This window comes from Canis aureus, chromosome 34, assembly GCF_053574225.1.
Source record: "Canis aureus isolate CA01 chromosome 34, VMU_Caureus_v.1.0, whole genome shotgun sequence".
Taxonomy (NCBI): Eukaryota; Metazoa; Chordata; class Mammalia; order Carnivora; family Canidae; genus Canis; species Canis aureus.
The window spans coordinates 13,408,721-13,433,057 of NC_135644.1; the positions used below are offsets into that span (position 1 = coordinate 13,408,721).

Consider the following 24,337-nt stretch of genomic DNA (forward strand, 5'->3'; position numbering starts at 1 on the left):
CCGTCAGGTGATCCACATCTCACTGCCAGTAAATTCACGTTGGCTTCTTCCCTCGCTGGGTGCCCCCACTCAGCTCATCAATCTGATCCCATTTCCTCAGCTGTAAGGGGTGATGATTATCTTACATCGGGTTCCACAACTTGCCTGATCCTAATAACTACCGGGCAGCTTGTTAACCAACAGATAATACAACACAGATTCCTCGGACCCTTCCTCAGAGCTCATGATTTAGTAGGGCTGGGTGGGGTCTAGGAATTTCCATTATTTAATAACAGACCCAGGTGACTTATAATCAGACAAGTGTGGGCCAGATGAACTCTAAGATACTTTCAGAGTCTAATAATTTTTTTTTTGGAAGTTCCTTCCTTAGTCCCTTTGGCCAACTTGAAATCTGTCCAGTTCTAGGAACCTGTCCTTTGTAGAAAGTGAACTGTGGACATGGTTCAACATAAGCTTGTTTTCTTCCTTCAGGGCTGCGACAGTGTGTAAGTCTCAGTTACGCTCTCAGAGCTCGAAGTCCCTTCCTTGGGCTTCTGAGAGGCCCAGAAACAGGGGACTGCTGGAGGTTGGCTCTGAGGGCTGCTTCCACGGCTGCTTCCAGGTGCCACAGGGACGGAGGCGGGGTACACACACTGCATGAGGCTGGCCGGGGCCCCAGACCCAAGTCACTGGGTATATGTAACCAGCATCTCCCTTTCTATCACCAGGGAAAATTAGGAAAAAAAAAAAAAAAAAAGGAAAAAAAGAAAAAAAGGACAGCTTATTCCAATGCCCTTGTGGACGAGGACTAAATGAAAACCAAAGAGCTGCGGGCATTAACTGCAACATCCAAGACAGGGAACAGCTACTGAGGTGGGTCTGGGTTTGGGCCCCACACTTTCCCTCCCTGGTTGTCTGAAAGATGCCTCAGGGCCAGGGAAGTAGCAGCATCTGCTGTCAAGCCTCCAGCCCCTTTACAGGCGCCATCTGAAAGTAAGAGAACCATATAAGTAGACTCACACTACAGACCCTAAAGAAAGGCACTAAATCAGCAATCTTTCAGAATTACGACTATCATTAAAAAATCCAGATTTTATGCTTCTGGGTGTTTCTGACAAAGGTATATCCTGCCCATTCATAGATAAGTTTGCATTTGTTTTCCAAGTGGAGGATTGAGTGGCGGGAAATCACCGTGGAGATGCTTAGAGGTTAAACTTTTGTAACAAAGGCAGGCAGGATGAGCCATCCCGGCAACGGAGGGTGACAGGACGGTGACGGGAGGGGCTCCCGCCAGGCCACACCGCACCCCTGCCAGGGACACTGAGCCCATGGCCGCTCTTATGTGGCCAGGGTACCCGGCCAGCACCTTCCAGTTCACTTGTAATTTATTTATTTATTTTTATTTTTATTTTTTCCACTTGTAATTTAAACCACGTTTCAGTTCTGGGAGCCGACTGTGATTTTGAGCCCTTCGGGAAAGCACATAAACAGTCAAGCAGGCTGAAAGCTGTGACACGGAAAACCAAACACTGAGTAAAACAGGCCTCCTGGACCCAGCTCCTCAGGCTCACCCCCAGGCGCCCCACACTGGCCGGACCATGGGAGGTTCTGTGCCAGGAGGGATGCCCCGCAAGCCCCAGGGTGGCCCAATGACAGCGGCCACCCTCACTGTCCCCTCGCTGTCCCCCATGCTGCTGATGCCTTGTTTTGCATCACATGCATCTGTTGATGTACCTATATAACCTTCCCGTTCTATAAATAAAAGTGTTTTAAAAACAGTTTTAGTTGATGAAAACTAGGGTTTGTCTCTTAATCCAAATCCAACTAAGGCTGACTTCTCCTAGTATCAACTTCCCATATGCCAGAAACAGGCAGTGAACTGGAATCATCTTTTCAAGGTCAGTTTGTAAAAATAGCCCTATTATATATAGGACGATAAACAGGTAACGTGTATATTAGTGTTATGTGTTAAATGATCTGTGCTAATATCCAAATTGCAGAGATTACATTTTTTTACCTGTTTTTTTGTTTTGTTTTGTTTTTAACAAGGCGTGCCACAGCAAGAGTATTCTGATCACTAAGGGGGAACACAACCAGCAAAGTATTCGGCCAAGAAGCCCAGATCCGAACTCGCCGTCACAGCGCACCACGCAGCTTGCTCAGGTCTGTAGACAGTCACGTGGCAGAATGAAAATTGCCGACACCACCAACAGGGTGACATACTTCCTATTCTGTAATGCTCACTGCTGTTATTGCTAATAAGTCAATAAAAGGAGAAACAAGCTAAAGAGATGGGTAAGAATATGCCCTGACAGATTTCTTTCCTTTCATCTATTAGGTCAAAGGGAAAAGCGTAGTTTCTGTGGTTTTTAATAACCTAGTTTTATAAAGAATTTTAAGAATAACCATTTAATTCTCTAAAACAGGGTGTTTCATCTGGTCTATGTTTAAGGAAGCTCTACCAGAAAACAAGCGTTTACCAGAAACACCACAGATTTCCTACACATGCTTTCCAACCCCACAGCCACATGGTTTCAGAGCCCAGACAAAAGTCAGGGGAAAGAGAAGAGTCTGAATGTGTTGTTCTTAGAAATATCCAGACAGTCTGACAAAACATTTAATTCTTTTTGGTGTGTGGCACAGAGTAGGATGGATGTTTTGCCTTGATCATAACTAAAACAATCATGTTGTGTAATATTTCTCCTAATATTCTCAAAGGAATCAAGTGTACTCTGCATGCTAATGAGTGGAAGGCATGGCACTGCCCACAGGTCCAGCAACAGCGCTGCGTAGACTCTGGGACCAGACCACATGGGTTCTAGTACTGGCTCTGTCTTACTCCATGTGATCTTGGACAGGTGACCCAAACCTGTCCAGGCCTCAGATTCTGTATCTGGGATATAAGACCGGATTGCCATGTGGATTAAAAGAGATGATGCAGACAAAGTACAAGCATCTGGTAAGAATATAATGACTGATAGCTGTGTTCATTGTTACTCTGATTAATATTATTATTTTTATCCCCTATGCTTTTAGCCAATCGCCAAGTTCAGTTAAAACAGCTCTACTTCTCAGACTGGGTTAGTGGTTCAGGTAAAATAGGTATTTTCCCACCGGCTCTCAGGATTAACTAGTTCCTGAAAGAGAGCCAAGAAGGAAGCCAGGAAGGCAACTGTTTGCTTTTTACTAAAATACATTAATGAATTACCAATGTTATTTCCCCCATCTTTTCATCATGAAGTACTTTAAAATGTATTTTTCAACTATCCAGGTTTGTAGGAAATAAAGCTATCCAGAGAGAAACCACTCTCTCATAATTTCATTATCTAATGGTAACACTGGCCTTTTGATACTTTTCTGTAGGTTCACATACCCGACACAGGGACCCTAGCCTCTATTTTTTTAAATCATCCATCGGATCTGTGTTATCAAGAATGGCTCCATCTGTTCTGTATATGGAGACATCATCAGTTTTAAAAACCTGACAAGCACCAAAAACCAAAAACCTTAATTGCACTTTATGCCATTTCTAGTGTACAATTCTCAGTAATGCTGTGCTAATAAGCAGGTGTACATTCTTGGACAACTTTTCCATCTGTTTTCTTAGGAATAAAGCGGGAGTGGTGGAGGGGTCTGATCTGTATTGCCAAAGTGTCCTCCCAAAAGGTGGTATTTTCACTAGCAACATATTAGAAAATTTATAATGCTGGATATTTTCATAATGTAAACTTTTGCCAATCTGATAAATGAATTCTATTCCCTTACAGTTACTTGATTGGTAAATGAGGCTGTTTTTAGTGTGTTTATTGGCCATTTGATTTCTCCTTTTGTGAAATGCCTTTCATGTCCTTCAGAATGAGATTATAATTAAAATGTTATCTTAAGGACAGTAATTCTGTCTACTATTAGTGGTTTTCAGATTTTTCAAAGTGTGCTCTGGGGACCCATGAGAGCTTTTCAAAGGATTCCAGAGCTTTAAACTGGTTTTCAGAATAACATTAAGACTTGATTTGCCTTTTCTACTCTCATTCCCTCATAAGTGTGAGGGAAGTGTGAAGACTTTTTCAGAGACTTCATGATATGTGCCAATGCCACAGGCTGAATGTAGAGGCAGGATTTATTTTCTTAAATGAATCAATAACTACATATTTAAATTTTTTCTCCGTTCTCATTTTGAATGTGGTAAATATTGACAGATGTAATTCATTTAAACAAAAGCTCTTTGTAGTCCTCAAGAATTTTTTATAATGTAAGGGAGTCCTGAGACCAAAAACTTTTAGAACTGTTGAGCTATTACATAGGGGGGAAAAAAGCTGTAGCAGTATGGCATTTGTCCTGGAAGTTTATCATGGGTATTGCTTTGGGCTATATGGAGGTTTTACATTTCTATATAGAAAACTTACCAACTCCCCTATATTCTGACATTGTTGACATACTTTTAATACTGTATCTCAAGAGTAACAATAGTAATGTTAAAATCCCGCTAATCTTTTGGAGAACAGATCAAACAGCATCTCCTTAGGAAATCCTTTTATTACTTTGTCTGACTAGATGAGATTTCCTGGTTGTATACTCTCAGATGCCCAGTATTTGTCATAATACTTATCAAAGTAGTAATAAATAGTTACTTGTATATTTATATTTAGTAGTTCAACATTAGGTACTCCATGTGCGTTAGGGCTGTTCTGCTTAATACCATAGCACAATACAAGAACACATTGCCCCAGCAGAGGTTCAGGAAATATCTGAATGAATGAATGAATGAATGAGTGAGTGAACGTAAGAAGCACACTTGTCATAGTCAACAAATTAGTTTACATATTTCTATTCTCTTGTGTAATATTGTAATACCTTTTAATATTACTACTACCGTGGTGTCTCCTTCCCCTAGTTTTATCAAGCAACTGCTGTGTTCAAGGCACACTCTAGATGCTGAAGGTATGTATAGTAATGAACAAAAGAAATCATCTGACCTTTTTACATTTCAGCCAGGGAAACACAGATCAAACAACAAGCTACAGAATTAATTAATTCCAATGGCAGTAGAGGCTATGAAGGAGATGCTCTCAGGGCACATAAAGTGGAACCTCATCTATCTAGGGTCAGAAACACGTCCTTAAAGACATGTTATTTCAGTTGCTGTCTGAATGATGACTAGGAGTCAAGCTGGATGAGGGTGTCAGGGGAGGTATGCCGCTGAAAGGGGTGAATTTTATACAGAAGAAACTGCATTTGCAGGGACTCTGAACGAGGAAGAAATATGCATCTGTTGAGGAACCAGAAGCCAGACATTAAGAGGGAGAACTATGCTCTTAAGGTAAGGCCACCGAGGTCAGAGCCAAAGGGTCTCATGCGTCTCGTGAAGTGCTACAGCCTTTGTACTAGAGCAGTCCCTTACATGGATTCAAAAGAGGACTCATCTGATTAGATTTGCACCCAATATCTTACAGTAGGAAACAACATTATTACATGTTTTGTTAATTATTGAAGTCCAGAACAAAACCCCTCATACCTACACTCAGGCAGACACTGTGACTTTGGTTTCCCTAAATAAAAATCCATTTAACTCACTGGCCCTGGAGAGAGATTTCAAAAGAATACAAATAAAGAAGGTTATTGTAAAGCCCAATCAAAAAGAAAGGCAAGGAAATGTCTAGGTAACAGGAGTAAACAAGTCCATCATTTCCAGAGTGCCTGCAGTAGGCACTGGGCATCAGCAGGTGGCGTAAGGCGTCGCATTACCGCCTTGGCTCTCAGGAGCCGAGATAAGTTACTTAAATCTCTGCTGAGTCAGGGAGGAATAATGTCAGCTCCCAAACATGCTATTTATATTCTTGCAGCACGTGACCTGGCCCAACTGTCTCATCCCAGGCTTGCTTCTTCCCCTCACACAATACAATTCTCTCATTACTAAGTTTGTTTTACACTTGACAAAATTTAATAGGATTTATAACATCAAAAGTTTTCTTTTAAAAGTGTTTTTATAGTTTCCCTACCCCCTCCATCAACAGACAGAGTACTCTGCAAATCCCTAGGCAAACAGGATTTTTATTTCTCACTGGACAGACGCCAACGCTTACTAACACAGTGTGTATGGTACTGAGAAATGTCTGGTAACTGTCTTTTGTCTCCAAAGAGATGATTTCAATATTCTTACCAAATACTTAAGACATATGCTAAGGCAACAAGCTTAGAGGAATGCTTTTTTTTTTTCTTTTTTTTTTGCTTACATGTGAAATGGAGGACTTATTAGATCTCCAAAAAGAATTTAACATTAAGAAAAAAAACCCCAAAACCCTCTTAAGTTATGCTTAGAAGTCAGGACTGTCCTCTAGTTTCCTGATTGTCTTCTTCAGTGACACTGGTCACCGTCTTTTAAAGCCAGAGGCCATGACTTGGTACAAGGCTTACCTACCTCCACTCTGCCTTGTTGTGCAGGAATGAGTTACACTGGTCGGGAAGGTTAGTGTCATTTGACATGGACTCCAGAATTGAAATGATTTGCTTAAAAGATGGCCGTTTCTGAAGAAGAGAAAATAATCACTTGTTGGGATTTAACAAAGTAGGTCTTTAAGAGAAAATTCACAAGCACAGTAATAAGCTCGATGCACCACAACAAAATAACTATCATGCACATCCTGACTGAGTTCCTTTACAACTGTCAGACCACTCAGGGGGAAGTGGACCATATTCCTTATTTTCAATAAATTATAAGAATAGACACAGATGGGCAGCCCCAGTGGCACAGAGGTTTAGCACCACCTGCAGCCCAGGGCGTGATCCTGGAGACCCGGGATCAAGTCCTGCGTCAGGCTCCCTGCAGGGAGCCTGCTTCTCCCTCTGCCTGTGTCTCTGCCTCTCTCTCTCTCTCTGAATAAATAAATAAAAATCTTAAAAAATAAAAAAAAAGAATAGACGCAGATGTCATTTTTCTATCGTGTGGCCTAAGGTTAGAATAATTACAGGTTTTCTCCAGGTAAGGAAAATACTAATTCTCTTTTGGGTATGATTAAGGATTCCTAAGAGGGAAAAGGCAGGTGCTTTAAAAATCTAGGGGATACAGCAAGTTTAGTAAAAGTTAATGGTAGAATGTGGGTGGTAGGTACACCGGTGTTCACTGTAAAATTCAACTTTTCTGTATGTTTCAAATTCTTATATTAAAATGTTGGGGGAAACCCTAGTTAATCTGTTAGAATAAAATTTCCTCAACCACTTGCTCAGAGAAAAATCCCCCAATTTTCAAGCCATTATGACTCATTGTCCTCAGTGTTTATTCCACATCATAACTAGTTTTGGGGCTAGGAAACTAAGGTACTGTTTACTAGAAATTGAAAAAGCAGTGGTTAGGTGGATTTCTTTGGCTACCAGTAGCTGTACTTGTCTGTTTCTTTAGACTCTAGCCAAGACTGAAACAAAAGGTTAAAACAAAAATGGAAGAAAGATAATAAAAGGATGATGCACATTCTCTCTTCATCATGCCTCATAATTATACCATTTCTGAGCAAATTACAGTTGCAGCAATTAAAACATGCATTTTAATTTAGGAGCACAAAACAAGAAGGAACAATGTTGAGGTGGCTTGCTCTCAAGACTTGAGTGCTTCCTACATTAAGAGGGACAATTTTTCCATTTCTCAGGAATATAAAACTGGGATATTTATTCTGAGTTGTGCCTTTATTGTACACTTTTAAGGAAATGTGTGCCTGTGTGTGTGTGTTTTAAGAAGAGGGTATAAGTAGCTAAATGTCACCGATCTACATTAAGCCTTCTAATCAGCAAAGAAGAAAATGCCTGAAGTACGAAATTTGAAAAATATTTTGTCTTCTTTTAACTTTATTCCTATTTTAATTCCTCCTACTTTGTGTCAAGGTGTAAAAGGAAAAATGTTTTAATTGTTTGCACAGGAATTAATTATATAATAAATATAGGATTTCCATTTTGCATGGAAAAGCAGCAGGAGAGGGTATTGAATTTTTAAAGAATAGTTTTCCCTACATTTAATCATCCTTGAAATAAAGTAAAACTCTTGAAATTAGGTGACAAGTATTCCCAGGAAAACCTTAGTTTTATACATAGAATACACTCTCAGATGTAAATGATCAAAGCAAACATTTAAAAAACAACAATGGAGCATTTTGTGGTGATGGTATTTTTTTTTAAAGATTTTATTTATTTATTCATGAGAGACACAGAGAAGAGAGGCAGAGAGATAGGCAGAGGGAGAAGCAGGCTCCCCATGGGGTGCTGGATGCGGGACTCGATCCCAGGACCCCGGGATCATGACCTGAGCAAGGACAGATGCTCAACCACTGAGCCACCCGGGTGTCCCAGGTGATGGTATTTTATGAATACTCTGGTTGCAGAATCCAACATTGTCTGGTCTGGGCTTAGGATCCTTTTAGTATTATATGTTTTGCTCACATTAAAAAAAATTTTTAACTAGGACCATTTATTAAGCATCTACATACATTATTTGCCATCTTCAATTTATAGATAAGGAAAATCCATCTCAGAAAAGTATGGATTTCCCAGTATCACACAGGAAGCAAATTTCTGAATCAGGGGCAAGGCTCTTAAACCCTTCAATCTGTTTTATCACATGAGGGTAAGATGTTACTTCCTATCAAACTCAGGGCTTTATTTTTTTTTTTCCTATTTAGAAATACCATTTTAGAACTGGAAATAATTCCCACTTTTACTTCCTTCTTCTCTTTGATAAAATACTTTGAGCACCTGATGTAAGCTACTGGCATGATTTGACATTTACCCAACACCAACTTTCTCTTGTATTCCCTTCCTCCTCCTCATTGCAAAAGAACATTTTTCCTCAGGTGAGCTGAGTATTTTAATCTGTCTTTAAAGCAGAAGGGCTGGAAAAGAGAAATAAATTTTTAGCCCATTATAGCTCTCTGTATGCACAGGAGTGGCATCCATTTGTGGCTGAACTGCTACATACTTAAAGCTGGAGAACTAAAATGTGCCTTGGTCTGGCTACTTTAGTCCACACATGGGTCTCTACTTACTAAGTGTATGTGAGGTGCTAAAGGCAGCTCTGTTCCTCAGAGACTGTGGTCCATTTAGGAAGAAGAGATAATTAAAAAATACACCTGCACAAGGTAAGGTAGTGGCCTGGACTGTGGTTTAGGAAAATGAGGGACTAAGTATGGGCTGGCGTAAACAGAATAGCCAGCGAAGGCGTGACAACAAAGTGATCAGGAGAGGAAAGAAGAGAAGAGGGCATGCCTAGGGAAGGAAAGTGTGTAAGGCACGTCTGGAGAACAGCTGCCAGAGAGCAGGAAGTGTGGGCTGCAGTTTGGGGTGTATAATTAAATACTGAGGGGACGTATTAATTGTATCAGAATAAGTTACCTTGAATTTAGGAAATAAAAATCAATCTTAGACTTTCTTTATACTTCCCCAGGGTAGAGAACACAAGATTCCACTCATCCTGAAGAAGGGTAAGCTTACTACTTTATGTTAAAGACATGCCAACTTCATAGCATCAGCACCAGGCCTAATGTCCTTCCTGTGTTAGGTGTTTACACTGTTATTTAATTAATGCACCATAAATAAATATCCTTAGTATTTTAATTAATGAAATACAGAGTTTCTGATTAAGAAATTCAAAACCTGCTTTGCATACTGAAATAGAATTGCAATTATAGAGATCTAGTTGCATTAATCTAATTCAGTGCAAATAATTTCAGGTGAAATTTTTATTTAAAGAGCAGAAAAACACTGCCAAAATGACTACAGATGGCACAGTGGACATAGAACTGGTAGAAAGAGTGAGGAAAAGGTAGTACAATAGCATTTTAAAAACATAAATACTTCAGAGGAAGCCTGCAAATAGCTGCGTATATTTTCTGCTGGATTAGCTGCAAAGTGCAGGCATTTCTCTTAATGCATAAAACCCCCATATTCTGCAAATCACACACTAAAATAAAAGGACCTAAACAGAAGCAGGACAGACCATGCCAAACCTATGCAGCTTTGTCATGGAATGCTAATAAAAACAGTAATTCTAAACAAAAATACGAACAATTAAAAAATGTTAAATTCTTTAATAAAAAAATAATGCTGGGATCCCTGGGTGGCGCAGCGGTTTAGCTCCTGCCTTTGGCCCAGGGCGCGATCCTGGAGACCCAGGATCGAATCCCACGTCGGGCTCCCGGTGCATGGAGCCTGCTTCTCCCTCTGCCTGTGTCTCTGCCTCTCTCTTTCTCTCTGTGTGACTATCATAAATAAATAAAAAATTAAAAAAAAAAATAATGCTAAGTAAATAGAAGACTCTCCTTTTACAAAAGGGTAAAAGTAGTTTATGAACAAGAGTGAAAGCAAAGATGGAAGGCTGCTGGCTCTCAGGGCAAAGGTGCAAGGTACAAGTCCGGGAGGCCCCCACAACACGCCTCCGAGACAAGGCACTGGGGTGGAGAGGCCTCACAGATCCGTGGCTCTTGCTGCTTTTCTTTGCTGCACTACTGTACAAACTACTGTACTTGGTGTTCAGCTGTTCTCACTTAGTGGTGCGGAACCACGGGCTAGGTAACATGTGTGATCCTGCATGGTGAGGACTCAGAACTCACCGGTGGCTTATGCATCCTTTCTGGAGGCCAGATTGGAACTGGATTTAAATTAAGGAAGAAATTCCATTCTTAAGTCTTTGTTTTTAGATCTCTATTTTAAAAACCAGTTTGCAATATATCTATTTCCATGAAAACATGAACAAGTTTGAACTATAAAATTACAGTTCCTTTCTTGAGTCTGTCTCCTTTCAGCATTTAATCTGTGGACGAACCTTTTTTACTTTCTAACTTATCATCATGAAAAATTTCAAATATACACTAATGTAGAGAGAACAATGTAATGATCCTCCATATACCTATCACCGCTTCAAAAATTATCATGGCCAATCTTGTTTAATCTATACCACCATCTATTTCCTTTCATTTTATTTTGAAGCAAATCCAAGACTCGCCTATCATTTTATCTATAAATATTTCCGTATGTATGTGAGTCTTTTAAAATGATCTTTGCAGGGAAAGGAAATGGGCCGTCATGCTCCAATGTGATAACCACATGAAAAGTCTAAATTTTGGAATGTCTCCAACTCTATTGTGATAGCTTAAAAACATGAATCTGGACAAGGAGTACATATCAAGTTTCTCTAGAAGTGCTACTTTTGCCTGGAGTTGGGTTCAGACTGCTTGAGTTTATTCTCCAGTCTCACCATGAACTAGCTGTGGCCTTGAGCATTTCTTAACTTCTGTGTGCCTTGACTCTTCACCTGTAAAATCAGTGTAATAATACAACCTATGTCATGGAGATCTTCTGAGGAATAAATAAGCTAATGTTATGTTATGAACTAACATAAAGTGCTTGGGACAGTTCCTGGCATATAATCATTTTTTTTTTTAATTTTTTTTTTTATTTATTTATGATAGTCACAGAGAGAGAGAGAGAGGCAGAGACACAGGCAGAGGGAGAAGCAGGCTCCATGCACCGGGAGCCCGATGTGGGATTCGATCCCGGATCTCCAGGATCGCGCCCTGGGCCAAAGGCAGGCGCCAAACCGCTGCGCCACCCAGGGATCCCAGTTCCTGGCATATAATAAGCACTGTGTGTGGGCCATTTTGTGCAGTAGTTCTTATTAAAGATTAAAAACAAAGGAATGTAATTCTTTCTATTGAATCAAGAATGCCAGAGTGCTGTAAGAACAGCCAGTAATGAATTTCTAAGGATCAGGATAAGCAGCTATCAACAGAAAGCCTTAAGAGTCCATCTGGGACTCAGGGGAACAGCAATCTGGCTTTGCTTTGTAACGATTCTTATTACTCCAAGTTTTAAAAATTCAAAGCCAAACAAACAAGTGAAATTTCAGAATTCTGAACAACCAAAGAAAAAAAATATATTTTTACTTATATACCTTGGCATCAGCTTCCCAACACTGACGTAACAGCTCAGCAAAACTTCTGGGGCAGCTGCTTGGAATGGTTAATCTCTACCACAGAGAAAGGAAAAACAGAAGGATTTACTCATTAAGGTAAGTAGATATTCACTGCAAGTTCATAAAAGAGTTACTTTAAGGGCACAATCATGTCATTAAATTTAAAACTTCCATCAATTGATATATGGCAGGTGAGAATTTATGTTTAGATTCATCCTATCTAATCTCTAAAGACACTTTTAATACTGTATTTCCAAAAAAGCATCCCAGTGTATGGAGAAGTCGGGTTCAGCACAACAAATCCAACGAAACACAGACTCAAGTCTAAGAGAAACTACATTAAAAATTTTTTTTGAAAAAAAAAAAAAAAAAAACTATAGTAGGAGAAGGGCCGGTGGAACAGAAATAGGAACTCTAAACCCACAAATCTATCACTGTTCTTGCATATGCGGCTATGAAATACGCAAGCAGGCGAGGCAAGTAGGCAACCAGTTCAGCTTTGGCAGTAGGTGTACACCTCTGAAAACATCTTCAGGACAGACCATCACAGAGATCATTTGAGAGAAGTGGGCCTTTTCTCAATGGCCAGTAAGATATTCTGAATGGATGACTCATGGCGAAGCACAAGGGCTGGATACAACAAAGATTATACTGTGAGCATCAGTTCCATTCCAGCATTTTACAGAAGTGGTTCTCTAGAACTTGTCATGCCACTGGAGGCTCTTTAGAGATCTATGGAGGCATTTTTGTTTGTTTTAAAGGCTGGAGAGTTGCACCTGGAGCAAGTGAAGAATGCTAGACACCTTTCACTATGTTGTAAATCCCCAAGTACTCCCTTGCACTCCACCAAACTTAATGCCCCATGTGCAATCAAACAACGAGGTGTATAATTTTCTGGCCCTAGACTCTCTGATTTATAATAATGTATATTTTGAGCACACTTAAAATGCAATGAACTGAGAATGCAACTACCAAATAAAATAAATCAAGGGCAGATTGATCTTTGTATTATTCATAACCTTACCAAGATTTTTGGAAAGTGTCGCCTACAACAGCATTGTTCATGCTGCTGCTTCAATCTTTGACACAGTTCAGCTCTAGCCTGCATTTGTAGCTGTTGAATCCTATTTATCCATGGGGACAAGGCCCTAAAACTTCCATTCCCCCCCTCTACTGTGGTCATGCCTGCGCATTTATATGCCGTGATACAGATTTCATCCATACCTTCCTTATATTACAGTTAGAGCATTATGTTGCCTTTAAAATACAATGTGTGTGGGTCTGTGGTCCTACATCTGAATTTCATTTTAGGGGAGGAGAGGGAGCACGAACAGAGCCGTTATGGCAAGAGGCCTGCATGTGACAGAGCTGAAAATCACTGCACTGTAGCAAGATTTATTCTGCAGTTTTGTTTAGCAAACAAGTTTGGCAAATAAAAAACTTAAACTGAACTTAATTGGATTTGGGGTAGGCTACGTATAAAACCAGAAAAAAGAGTTGCCCTGGCAAGAAAACAGATGATCTATGTTTAGAATTACAGATAACCTTAAAATCAAAATAAACCAAAATAAATAAAACCTGAAAGTTTTAAACAGAACAACCCTCGCCAAGTTGAAGGCTATGCTGATTACATAAAATAGAGGAGATTGGGTAAGCTGTACCCATTTTACTGTAATGTGAACTGGAAGCCTTTTGATGAAGATCAAAAGGAAAATCAGGTGTTTACTTTTTAAAAATATTTATGTAAGATGGTTGGTTGGGAGTGGTAACTAAGAAAAACAAAGTGATTGCAATTATTCAGCTGAATGCACTCCATGGCAAAGTAATTTCTCATAAAAGATAACATTTTCGATATAACTTTTTCACATTTTTCTGAGAACTGAAATGTGACCTAGATGAATATGGGTGTTAATCTTTTTTCTTATTGAAAAACTTAGCTTACTGCATCTGAGACATTATGAAAGATGACATAATGATCTTAAATTATCTGATATACTCAAATATAAGTTAAATCTAGACTCAGACACTAATGTAAGGATTTATTTCAGTACATTAAAAAAGTACCTTAAAAGAGAATCCAAAGTATTTAAGTCCTGATTACAGAACCGTGGGCATTTCTAATGCATGAAAACATCTTAAAATAACTAGATTTTAACAACAGATTAGCCACACTACTTAAAACTCAAATATTTTAAAAGTTTCAAATTTAAAATGAAAATGTTTCCCACTATTAAATTAGGCATGACATTTTTTTAAAGATCATATTCTTTTTCTGCACCTTCCATCTTCTACATAAGATGCAAGAAATTATATTTTGTCGATTATTTATTTTTCCAAAGCATAGTCAACAATGGATTAAGTTTTTTGAAGATTTCTATTAAGAAAAATTTTGGATGCCTGGGTGGCTCAGTTGTTAGGTGACCGACTATTGATTTCAGCTCAGGTCATGATCTCAGGGTCGTGAGATACAGCCCCATGTCAGGCTCCATGCTGCTTAGGATTCTCTCCCCGCCTCTGGCCCTCCCCCTACTTGCACACCTGTGTACATGTGCATTCTCTCTTAAAAAAAAAAAAAAAGTTTTTCTTTTGCTACATAGAGAACAAAACATTTTATATGAGAATCTAAATACTTGTAAAGATAGAAATTCTGTTTTAGAATATTTTGAATGACCACTGAGTTTTATAGAAATTACAAAATTTATTAGTAATACTCTCCTAATTTCATGACTTCTGTAAGGGCTAGTCTTTGTTTTAACTGTGCTTTATGCATCTAGATTTAAAAGAATTTAATATTAAAAAAATATTGTCTGAAGGTCTTACTTCATTATTAGGCATTTAGAAGCAAACACTTTGAGATATTTTTAGAAAGTACTCATTTCCCTACAGACCCAAAAAGCAGTCCTAAATGGTGAAACCGAATAAGGTCTAGAGTCTAGTTAAGAGTAATGTATCAATGTCAACTTTCTGATTTTGGTATTGGCCTATACCTGTATCTCATCAATGGGGGAAGCTGGATGAAGGATACACAGAATCTCTTCTAATATTTTTGAAACTTCCTATGAGTCTATAAGTATTTCAAAACAAAAAGTTAAAAAGAAAAGGTAACTCTAATATTTGGCTTTAAGTCCATTCTAGGGTGACTGGCTTACATTTAAAATGTCTCCCTAAGTTAAACACATCATTCTTTATTTAAATGAGGCCTGTTAAAAAAAAATACAGGTTGCTCTTTTCAACTCAAGAACCTAAATTATTCCAAAGTAGAAATAAATGAAATAATTAGAAGTTGAAAGGATTTTGTAAATTATTTTAAGTCAAAGTCTCAATTTTATCATGAAATGAAATAAATCCTTGGCAATGTTTTCAGGTTTTTAAATTCCAGTTAACATACAGGATAATATTAGTTTCAGGTGTAGAATTTAGTGATTCACCACTTAAGTGCAACACCCAGTGCTCATCACAAGTACCCTCCTTAATACCCATCACCCATTTAACCCATCCCCCGCCCACCTCCCCTCCAGCAACCCCCTCAAGTTTGTTCTGTATAGTTGAGACGTGGCAATTATTTTAATGTTATGTCAACAGAACTTGTTTTGGGAATAAGTGTCTACATTCATAAGATGAAATGAAGACTCCTTTTTGAATGATGACAGTGAAAAGTACACTTAAACTTCATTTCCATATTTTTGACAGATATGCAGAGTGAGAGTAGATAAGTGAGTAGCCTCGCAATACCCAATTTTCCTTAAGTTTAGTAGAAAGCTGAGAAAACTTGTTTCACCTTGTGGGGGGGGTGTTCTCTGAACTTGCTATTCTCTGTACAGAATGGGAGGTATCTGAGTGGTCTCCATCAGTTATTAGCCGATCATCAGGTCACCCCATGGATGAAACATGGATGTTTCACCCCATGAATTCATTCATGGATGAATTCTACCCTAGGGAATCCCTGAGGGAAAGGGGGGTGACTGACACCCTCCTCCTGTATATGTTGAGGTTCTAAAGGTTATTTATGGGTGATTCGTAGCCCTCAAGCCAGCTATCCAAAGACAGCGTCTAAATTCATTTTTTTTATCAGCTTTAATCATCCTTGATGGATATTCCAATGTTTTGAAAGTGCTTTAGATGCACACCTCTTCTGCCATCCTTTAAATGAAATACTGTAAAATACTGTTTCCTGTTACACATATCTGGAGGGTCCAGTTAGCTTTTAAAAAACTTTTTCTAGTTTGCCTTGGAACAACGTAGAGGGGAAAAAGTTACATTGAGTGTTCCGCTCCAAAGTCAACATGAGGTCAATAATTTTCTTCACTCTCATTTGTAAACCCAGGACCAAACATCTAATCATCTCACTTGCAAAAGAAACAGAACAGAAGCAAGTGAGTTCTCATATCATGAACCTATCAGTTATCCTGTGTATGAGGGTCTGATTTAATAGCACACCAGGAATAACCAGGACATTTAATTAAAACAGAACAGCTCCTGTGAAACACTGAGCAGGACACATTCTTGAATATAACTCCTTTTCCTTTTTCTTAAATTGGCAGCTCTCTCCCATCAAGTTCAGCTATCATGAACATTTCATCTGTTCTCAAGAGCTCAGGAGGACAAATTAATAAGGTAGCTGGGTTATATGATCTAAACTATGGAAACTTGGTTTCTCCTTGTCAATAGCAGCTGTTTGGTTAATCTAGTCTGTTCCTGCACTCTCATGGGGAGCAGATCAATCTAATTCTTTTATAGCCTTAAAAAGGGCATATCTCCATGTATTCACCTTTTTGCAAATTATTTCATCCCGAGGTTGCACTCTTACCTTTCGAGGAGGGCACAGATAAGATCTGGAAATGAAGCTTTGTGAACTAAGGTTGTTTTGCATTGCAAAGACAACCGCATGCTTCCATTACTGGATCTAAGTTCTCATAGTACCTTGATACTGGATGCTTCAGCCTTATGCTGAGGATTTCCATGCCTGTGCATTTCAGTCACAATTTTAAACCTTTCAAAATGTAGTTGCTCTCTTTGATATGAATGTACCACGTTCTCTGATGTAGGCTCATAGGTCCAACTAACTGAAAGCCTCAATTTGTGGGAAGAAGAAAAGCGAGGCTGGGGACACAGCACAAACGGTGTTTACGCCACTGAAGTTCTTTTGAAATGGAAAGGCTCTGCATGAAGAAGGGAACAGTTATGCCACTGCCTCGCCAATTCCAGTGAGGAGCTCATCTTCAATGTAGTGTTCAACGTAGGTGGCAAAACTGTAATTTTTCCCTTTTTTGAAACTATTTTTTCTTCTTTTATTTTTGAAATTCTCATCTAAGCGACAGTTTCTTGTACTATAGTGACTCCTGCTGGGAGAGGTAAGTTGAAGTAGCTGAAGGTCTCTTACAGATATATCAACTCCCGGCCAGTAAAAAAGATGTCCTAAACGCAGGAGATGGAGTTAAACTGTTCCCCTACCTTGGACGCAATGGCTTCTTTCATCACTAAGAACAAACCCCTAGGTTTTACAATTGAGACTGAGAAACTAGTACAGTACTTGTACAATTTTTGATCTACAGCATCACGACGTGAAGCTGCAACAATTAGATGTAAAGGGTCCATTCATGAGGAATAACATCACTTTGACCCTTTGTGTTAGCTCCTACTGCTAATCTTTCCATAAGCGTGAACTTACTTTCAATTTGAAGAAGATGAAAAAGTCTTTTGCAAAACCCCAATACTGTTTTCTGATCTATGTACCTGAATGGAGAATCGTAGTCTTACCTCGTTTTTTTCCACTACAAGCCAAGCTACTTGTAATCCTTCCAAACCTTTAAAGGGGACCTCCCTTGTTAGCATCTCCCAGAGAACCTGGAACAAAAAGAAAATGGAATTTTTATTCTTGTACTTTATATTTTTGGTATATTACTGAAACTTTATCTAACATTTAACTGTATCCAATTACCAGACGAAACCAACCCCACCTGTAGAAACTTGGACAAAACATATATATTCATGCACAGGACTTCTTCCAAATATTAAATCACACACACACATTTTATATATGTATACAACACACACACACACACGCATACATACATTTTTTTTGCTCATTTTTACAAAGTTTAGAAATCAGGACATTTAGAGCCAGACTTATGAAACCAATGGGCCTACATAATTTATCTTGTAAGTTACTAGAATTCTCACAGATTCCTACAAATTAGGTTTTATATTTTCTTAGTCAAACTCTTTCTACCTTGAATCACCAATAAATTTCTCTGTAAGATAATAACTGGGAATTCAACCGTATTTTTAAAGGTTCAGTAATGGTCTGATAAAAAATATTGAGCCCTAAATCCAAATCACTGTCTAAACCATTCACCTCATAATGGTAGGTACTTGCAAAACTGTAACATTTAAATTTTGTGTTTTGGAGAAAGTCTCTCAAAATGAGTTGGTCTAAGGGAGTCATTTCTTCCACCTATAATATAATTTAATATATATCCTAAAATGTAATAAATACTTAATGTCATGTACATAAGCTACGGGTGTGTGTGCGTGCGCATGTGAAACTTACGAGTGTGCTCATCTCCCTGCGATCCTTGAGAGGATTTTAAATCTGCACTGAAATGCCCAAAGAATGCAAACTGATTCTAGCAATGCTGAAAACAGCCAAGGATTTGGGTTTTATTTAAAATACTAAGTAATGGTGACTTTTTTACATTCAGTTAATTTTCTCTATTTATACAAATGGGCATCAAAATCGGAGTCTATCAATATTTTGTGAAGTGTGACAACAATTACAATTTTGTCAATAATCATAATAACCACTCATTCGCCGAGTGATTATGTTCCAGATGCCTTATTAAACTCTTTACACATGTTACCATGATTAATATCAACCCCCCCCAACAGATATTACCCTCACTTTATAGATGAGGAAACTAAGGCCTAAGAAAGTGAAATAAACTTGCCCAAAGACACTCCATTATCAAGTGGCAGAGCTAGAATATGAGTTGCTACCTTCCCTAACAGTCAAGCTCTTAACCAGATGTAACTCGAGAAAAGGGAGGCTGCCTTGTGAGAGAGAATGTGACATGCCACATTTCAGGGTGGGGAGCCAGGGCAGAGATGAAAAGCAAATGAATGCAACGGTTTTGATTTCGATTGCTCTTATTCTAAAAACAAAAAACAACTGTTTCTAAAGAAGAATGTAGATTGAGAACATGCACTCTCTTCAGGCAGGTCCTACAAACCTTTAACTGTATCCGCTGTTTCCTCAGCCAGTGCTCAGTCATATTTGACTCAACATGTGAAATGAACTCTGGCTAATAGGAAGATAATTAGCAGGAAAATCAGGGAAATTGGCAGATGCTGCTCAAGCAGGAGGAAAAAAAAATTCACTGAAGCCTCTTTGGGCTTTTAATCAAGTGTGTAAGGTACTTCTTTAGAAGAGCTACTGAATAATTCTATCTGAGTCCCAGAAGTGATTAGGAAAAGGTAAGGGGCAACCCAGAAGGGGCCGCCTGTAGCAGGCACTGTCAGTAAAGGCAGCGTGAGGGCCAGACAGGTATGCGTCCCCCAGGCCCCACTTGCACCTGGAGATGGGGAGACGGGGAAATGGGGAGATGGGGAGATGGGGAGATGGGGAGATGGAGCAGCCCGAGGCCTGGGCAGGAAACGTGCAATTCCCACTCCCCTGGTGCCGAGGCTGGGGAGGGAAAGGACACATAGAGCAAGCAAACTGGTGGCTTTGGCCCTCCTGAGGAGAAAGGGCACAGTGAATCAGCCTCAAATAGATGGAAAGCTCCAGACCCCAAGGTGTCCAGGTAAGCGGCCTCGTGCCCCCTGCCTTCTGACCCGGCCTGCACAGGCGCACACAAGGAGGCTGACTGGGTTTGTCAAGGCCAAATGCAAAACCAAGAGCTTGGGAAGTGACACACAAAGAAGATTTATGTCATTCTTTGTTCCAAAATATTCAGTTGGAAGACATCCAACATCAACTCAAGTCCAAGTTCTATTTCTCCAAGAGTTCTGACCCTGGAAAAATAGTTTCATTCCAGTCCCCCAGTGTGTCCCGGAAGAGCTACTATAGCCACGGGGCCATCTGCGGGTGTGGACACGGCCCCGAGGCTGCTGCGCTGCGGGCCCCAAGTGACTCTTCAGCTCACGTCCAGCAGCGGTGGCACATGCCCACGTTCCCTATTACTGATTCGCCAGGTGGAGGCACGTATCAAAGAGTAGATGGGGTGAGACTGGACAGCAGCTGCTTCTGCACTAAACCTGGTGACGTTCGGCACAAAAAAGTCCTTTGTGGAGGAAGTCATTTGGAGGTCTAAAAATATATCAAACTATGCCTGAAAATATCAGTGATGGGGATGCAGGCCAAACATTATTGTGATCTTTCCCCTTAAAAATACTTTCCAACTCATTCTATCTTGAGACGTGTTCACGTTTCAACTGTGCTCACAAGGAACAATTTCTATTTTCAGTTTGCAGAGAAACTTGGACAAGGCTGTGTACTTTTCCTCCCCTTTCTTTTACAAACAATGGCAGGCCATTACCTGAGCTGGGCTTGTTCTGGAACAGGGCTCACAGACAAGTGACGCAGTGATGCTCGCTCTTAAGCCACTCTACTTTCAAATAGTGGTTCTGGCTCAGAAGCTTCTGAGAAGGTAATCCTTTCTGCATTGTCATTAGGATAGCTTTGTTTTTAAAGAGTGGCTAGGCCTCGTGTTCTCAGAAGGCTTATTCTTTCAATGATTTTTGCTTTCCTTTTATGTGGATAACATACTAAACACTCCTCTGGTTCTGTCCTTCAAGGGAGATCATCATAAGGGGGTAGCACAAGCTCCTTTCTTGTAATATGGGGAGAGAAACAATTGCCTGTCTGGCAAAGTTTATCAGCTTAGAAGCAAGGATCACAAGATCCACTTCTGGCATTTGCAGCACATTTATTTTAAGGCTGTCCCAGGCTGGATAGTCTTGCTATGTGTTAAGAAGCGATACAGATTTATCAAGCTATGGGTTACTAGGGACTTAAGTAATATTAGAGCAAGTCTGAAAAAAACAGAAAAATGAAAGCAAAAATGAAAAGCAAAAATATGTTAGTTTTTATTTTTTTTGAGGTGGGTTTCAAAAAAGGACAACTCTCCCTTACAGTCTTATTCATCTGTATGCAACTATTAAGTGTGTACGTGTGTGGAGGCTCAGTGAATAGGACAGACTTTCAGTGAACTATAGGATGTTTTGTGCAGAGACACTTTACAGACAAATGGTCCTGGCTACTTATCTATTTCTGAAAGGACATCAAAAATCCTAAATAACCACATCACTTTCCTAGATAGCTATCATTTTCAGCCTATGGACTACAAAGTTCTAAAACTAACATGCCCCTACCTTAGTAACCATTCTCTCCTGCTCTTTTAGGTAATACCTACTCTGACCATGTGATGCCTTCTTCATTTTTAAAAAATGTATGTTTGTTTAAACAAAAAGCTCTGGAAAGCATGCCTGGTACCATTTCTTTGATTAAATGGTGTTTATCTAGAACATAATGGGAAGAGGTCAGAATTCAATAAAATCTTGAATTCTCACTTGTAATTAAATTAGTTTATGTACAACCTTCGGTATGGAACTCTGTTGATCTAGCTACGGGTGGAGCCTAACCAGAATTCCAAGTAAACCTAAGATACTGTTTTCAGAGAAATAGAGTCACTGTAATGGCATTCTTTGTTTCTGCCCATCAAAAGAAGACTCTAACATGAACACAGAGTTGATATTCAGAAGCCTGTGGCTGGGGCGGACAGGTTCTGAGCTGCAGCATCTGGTGTGTCAATATAGAATGACGCTGGAAATGTTCAGCGATTGGCTATCAAGTTTGCTACAGTAAGTGAAACTACTTGCTAGAATGATTTAAGCATTTGTTAAATCCCTTGGACCAGAACAAGGGAAGGGTTAGCTCGGCAAACAAGTAGACAGGAAACCTCGTTCACCGAGAGAGATGTTCGAGCCCATCTACTAAGGAGCAGTGCACCATCACTCAAAGGAAGAGCTTTTTAACAAGGTAAACACCATTTGCAGCCTCGGAAAAGTTGATTCAAGGTATGTTGATCATGAGGGGGTTGATGAGGAATGAGCAAAAGGGATTTAAAAAGATAGAGGAAAAAATCCTAGGTGCCGCACAGGGAAGTCCCTAATCTCTTGGACAGTTTGCATGTGAAAAGACATCGGTCCTTGGTTACCAGACCGAGATTCTACTTCAGCTCAGGAAACCCCATGGGTGCACTGCACCCAAAACCCCCTGCTAACTGTAAGGTTTTGGAAGGAGGCAGTGTGAGGTCTGTTTTCATAAATGAGATAATACTGAAACCAAAAGTTCACTCTATTTGGAAGTCATAGTTGTCTTTCAGATCAAACATTTCTGGGACAGGGAGAGTCCAAGGCTTGGGGAGAATTTTCAAAGTAAAAGCACTATACGAGAGGTTGGGGGGCAGTGCTAAGGTGAGCCTCGAGAGTCTTCTAGTTCATATGCAAAAATAATTTAGAAACTCTAACTGCCCGCATCTATGTGTGTGCAGCTACATGCACAGGCTAGTGAGAGTGAGAAGTGTGGGCTCTTGCTGGCTCGCCATGAACGACTCCAGCCCTGATGCTTCCCTTCCCCTTCCTCTTGCTCCACAGAACTTCCTCTGCGAACCGTGGCCTGCTGCAGAACGCACAGTGGTTTTCACGTCTGTGAAGAGTTGTACAAAACAGAAGAGCACGCAGTGGGGATTATCAGTGAGCCTCAGGGTAGAAGAGATTCACTGTCTGGTCCTTTACAGAAAGAGTTTGCTGGCTCCTGTTCCACAGGACAGAAGGCGGCACTGGTCCCGATGAGCAGGCAAAGGACAATTTAACTCTCCCCACGCCGGTGTCGAGTACAGTGCCTGCCACAGTAAATGCATTCCTGCTTAAACATGAAGCAACATAACTTCCTAAGAGAAAAGGATCTCACAGAAAGTCTGAAATTGCAACACATTCCCCCATTTTCAGACCTCCCCAGCAGGTGATTTGTGGGAATGGTCAGAAAGTAAGAACTTATGACCTAGGGAAGGAGTTTTAGAATCGAGTCTCTTCAGGAACTTGGGTTTTTCTCCATCTTTCGATGGGGTTTTATTTGATCACTGTCTACAGTTTATAGCCTTCATTCTTCGAAATACCCAGAATTAAGGAAATGAGATATGTAGCCTGAAGCTATTGTTGTCTTTCAACCTTTAAAATTCTAGCCTTTTGCCAAAAACACGTATTTCATTCTTGTAATGACTTTTTTCAGTAGCCAACAAAATTCATCTCTATTATATTAATTTGATGTACATAAGATGTATTATAATTTGGAAAAGGCTTGGCTGTCTGCCCCCTCACTAAAGATCCTGTTCTTATCTGTGCTTTTCCACTGTGATTTTTACATGATACCTTACATTCATGCTTCCGAATCACACTACTGTATAAGACTTACTGTGGGCTTGGGCAAGGCTAGGGGCTAAAGACCAAGTATGTTTCCCTCTAGTCATTTTAATAGTTAACATTCAAAATTCTCCTATAGTTAATTAAATCCTGCGGCAGACCGACTGGTGTGTTTTGAGCAACTTACTACAGTGAAGTCCCATTCCAGATGACCCACATTTCCACTGAGTTACACAGATACACCACAGTCCTGCGTCCAGCCCAGGAAAGCACTTGTCACAAGAGTGCATCTGGCCTGGCATTACTTTAGGTTCCATCTAATTGCTCTTTGGAAGTAGTGTTGGTTTCTTCTCAACATAAGACAAAATAATTCAGATGCATAAAGGTGACCAGAGTAAACACTCTAGCAATTAGGAAGTGTTCTCTGTGTGGTCACTGCTCTAGGCATTCCACCAGAACCACCACTGTTGTCTTAAAACTGTGTTAAATTGCTGTCCCACTGCTGGGGGTGTTTGCTTTTTTAGATCTCCTTGAGTAACAACCAAAAAAAAAGAAAAAAAAGAGAGAGAGAGAGAGAGAGAGAAATGAACTCACCACACCATAGGAATATGTGTCACAAGTTTCAGACACAGGGAGACTTTGGATAACTTCTGGAGCCATCCATGGGAAAGTCCCAACCAAGGACATGTGTGTTGTATGGTTATGGAACCGAGAGGCACCAAAATCACATATCTGAGAAAAGGGAAAAAACAAGTGATCAACCTTCTACTTACTGATTTATAATAGAATTATCAGTCACAAAAATGTATATCCGAAGTTAACAACCACTTTTGAAAAAAATTAAAAGAAGCAGTCCTACCTTCAATACCCCATCAGCAGCTATAACAACTAAAAAAAAAAAAAAAAAAGAAGAAAAATTATGACAATCATCTAATTTATTTGAGTCATCTCAGATTGAAAAAACCCTATAAGCTTCTATCTTTCATATGA

The 24,337-nt window shown here is 39.7% G+C and overlaps 1 protein-coding gene and 2 long non-coding RNA genes across 10 annotated transcripts in view; 2 read left to right on the top strand and 1 right to left on the bottom strand.

Annotated features, from left to right (window-relative positions):
* Positions 1-24,337, bottom strand: part of MAP3K20 (mitogen-activated protein kinase kinase kinase 20) — a 175,270-nt gene that overhangs the window by 48,946 nt on the left and 101,987 nt on the right. For all 7 annotated transcript variants that reach the window (XM_077883138.1, XM_077883139.1, XM_077883140.1 and 4 more), the window contains 5 exons: positions 24,207-24,235; positions 23,942-24,079; positions 17,684-17,770; positions 11,906-11,980; positions 6,395-6,501 (listed from right to left, as the gene is read on the bottom strand). In XM_077883138.1, coding sequence (XP_077739264.1) covers positions 6,395-6,501; positions 11,906-11,980; positions 17,684-17,770; positions 23,942-24,079; positions 24,207-24,235 — 436 coding nt within the window. The remainder of the gene's footprint in view (positions 1-6,394; positions 6,502-11,905; positions 11,981-17,683; positions 17,771-23,941; positions 24,080-24,206; positions 24,236-24,337) is intronic.
* LOC144304632 (uncharacterized) lies at positions 729-9,540 on the top strand. Its single transcript, XR_013371557.1, has 5 exons — positions 729-852; positions 2,029-2,142; positions 2,698-2,938; positions 5,218-5,296; positions 9,401-9,540. It is a non-coding gene; the product is annotated as an uncharacterized LOC144304632 (long non-coding RNA).
* LOC144304630 (uncharacterized) lies at positions 11,916-24,194 on the top strand. Of its 2 annotated transcripts, XR_013371555.1 has the most exons (5): positions 11,916-12,022; positions 16,468-16,540; positions 16,972-20,574; positions 21,329-22,003; positions 22,583-24,194. It is a non-coding gene; the product is annotated as an uncharacterized LOC144304630 (long non-coding RNA). The 2 variants fall into 2 exon arrangements; XR_013371554.1 differs by having other exon boundaries at positions 16,972-22,003.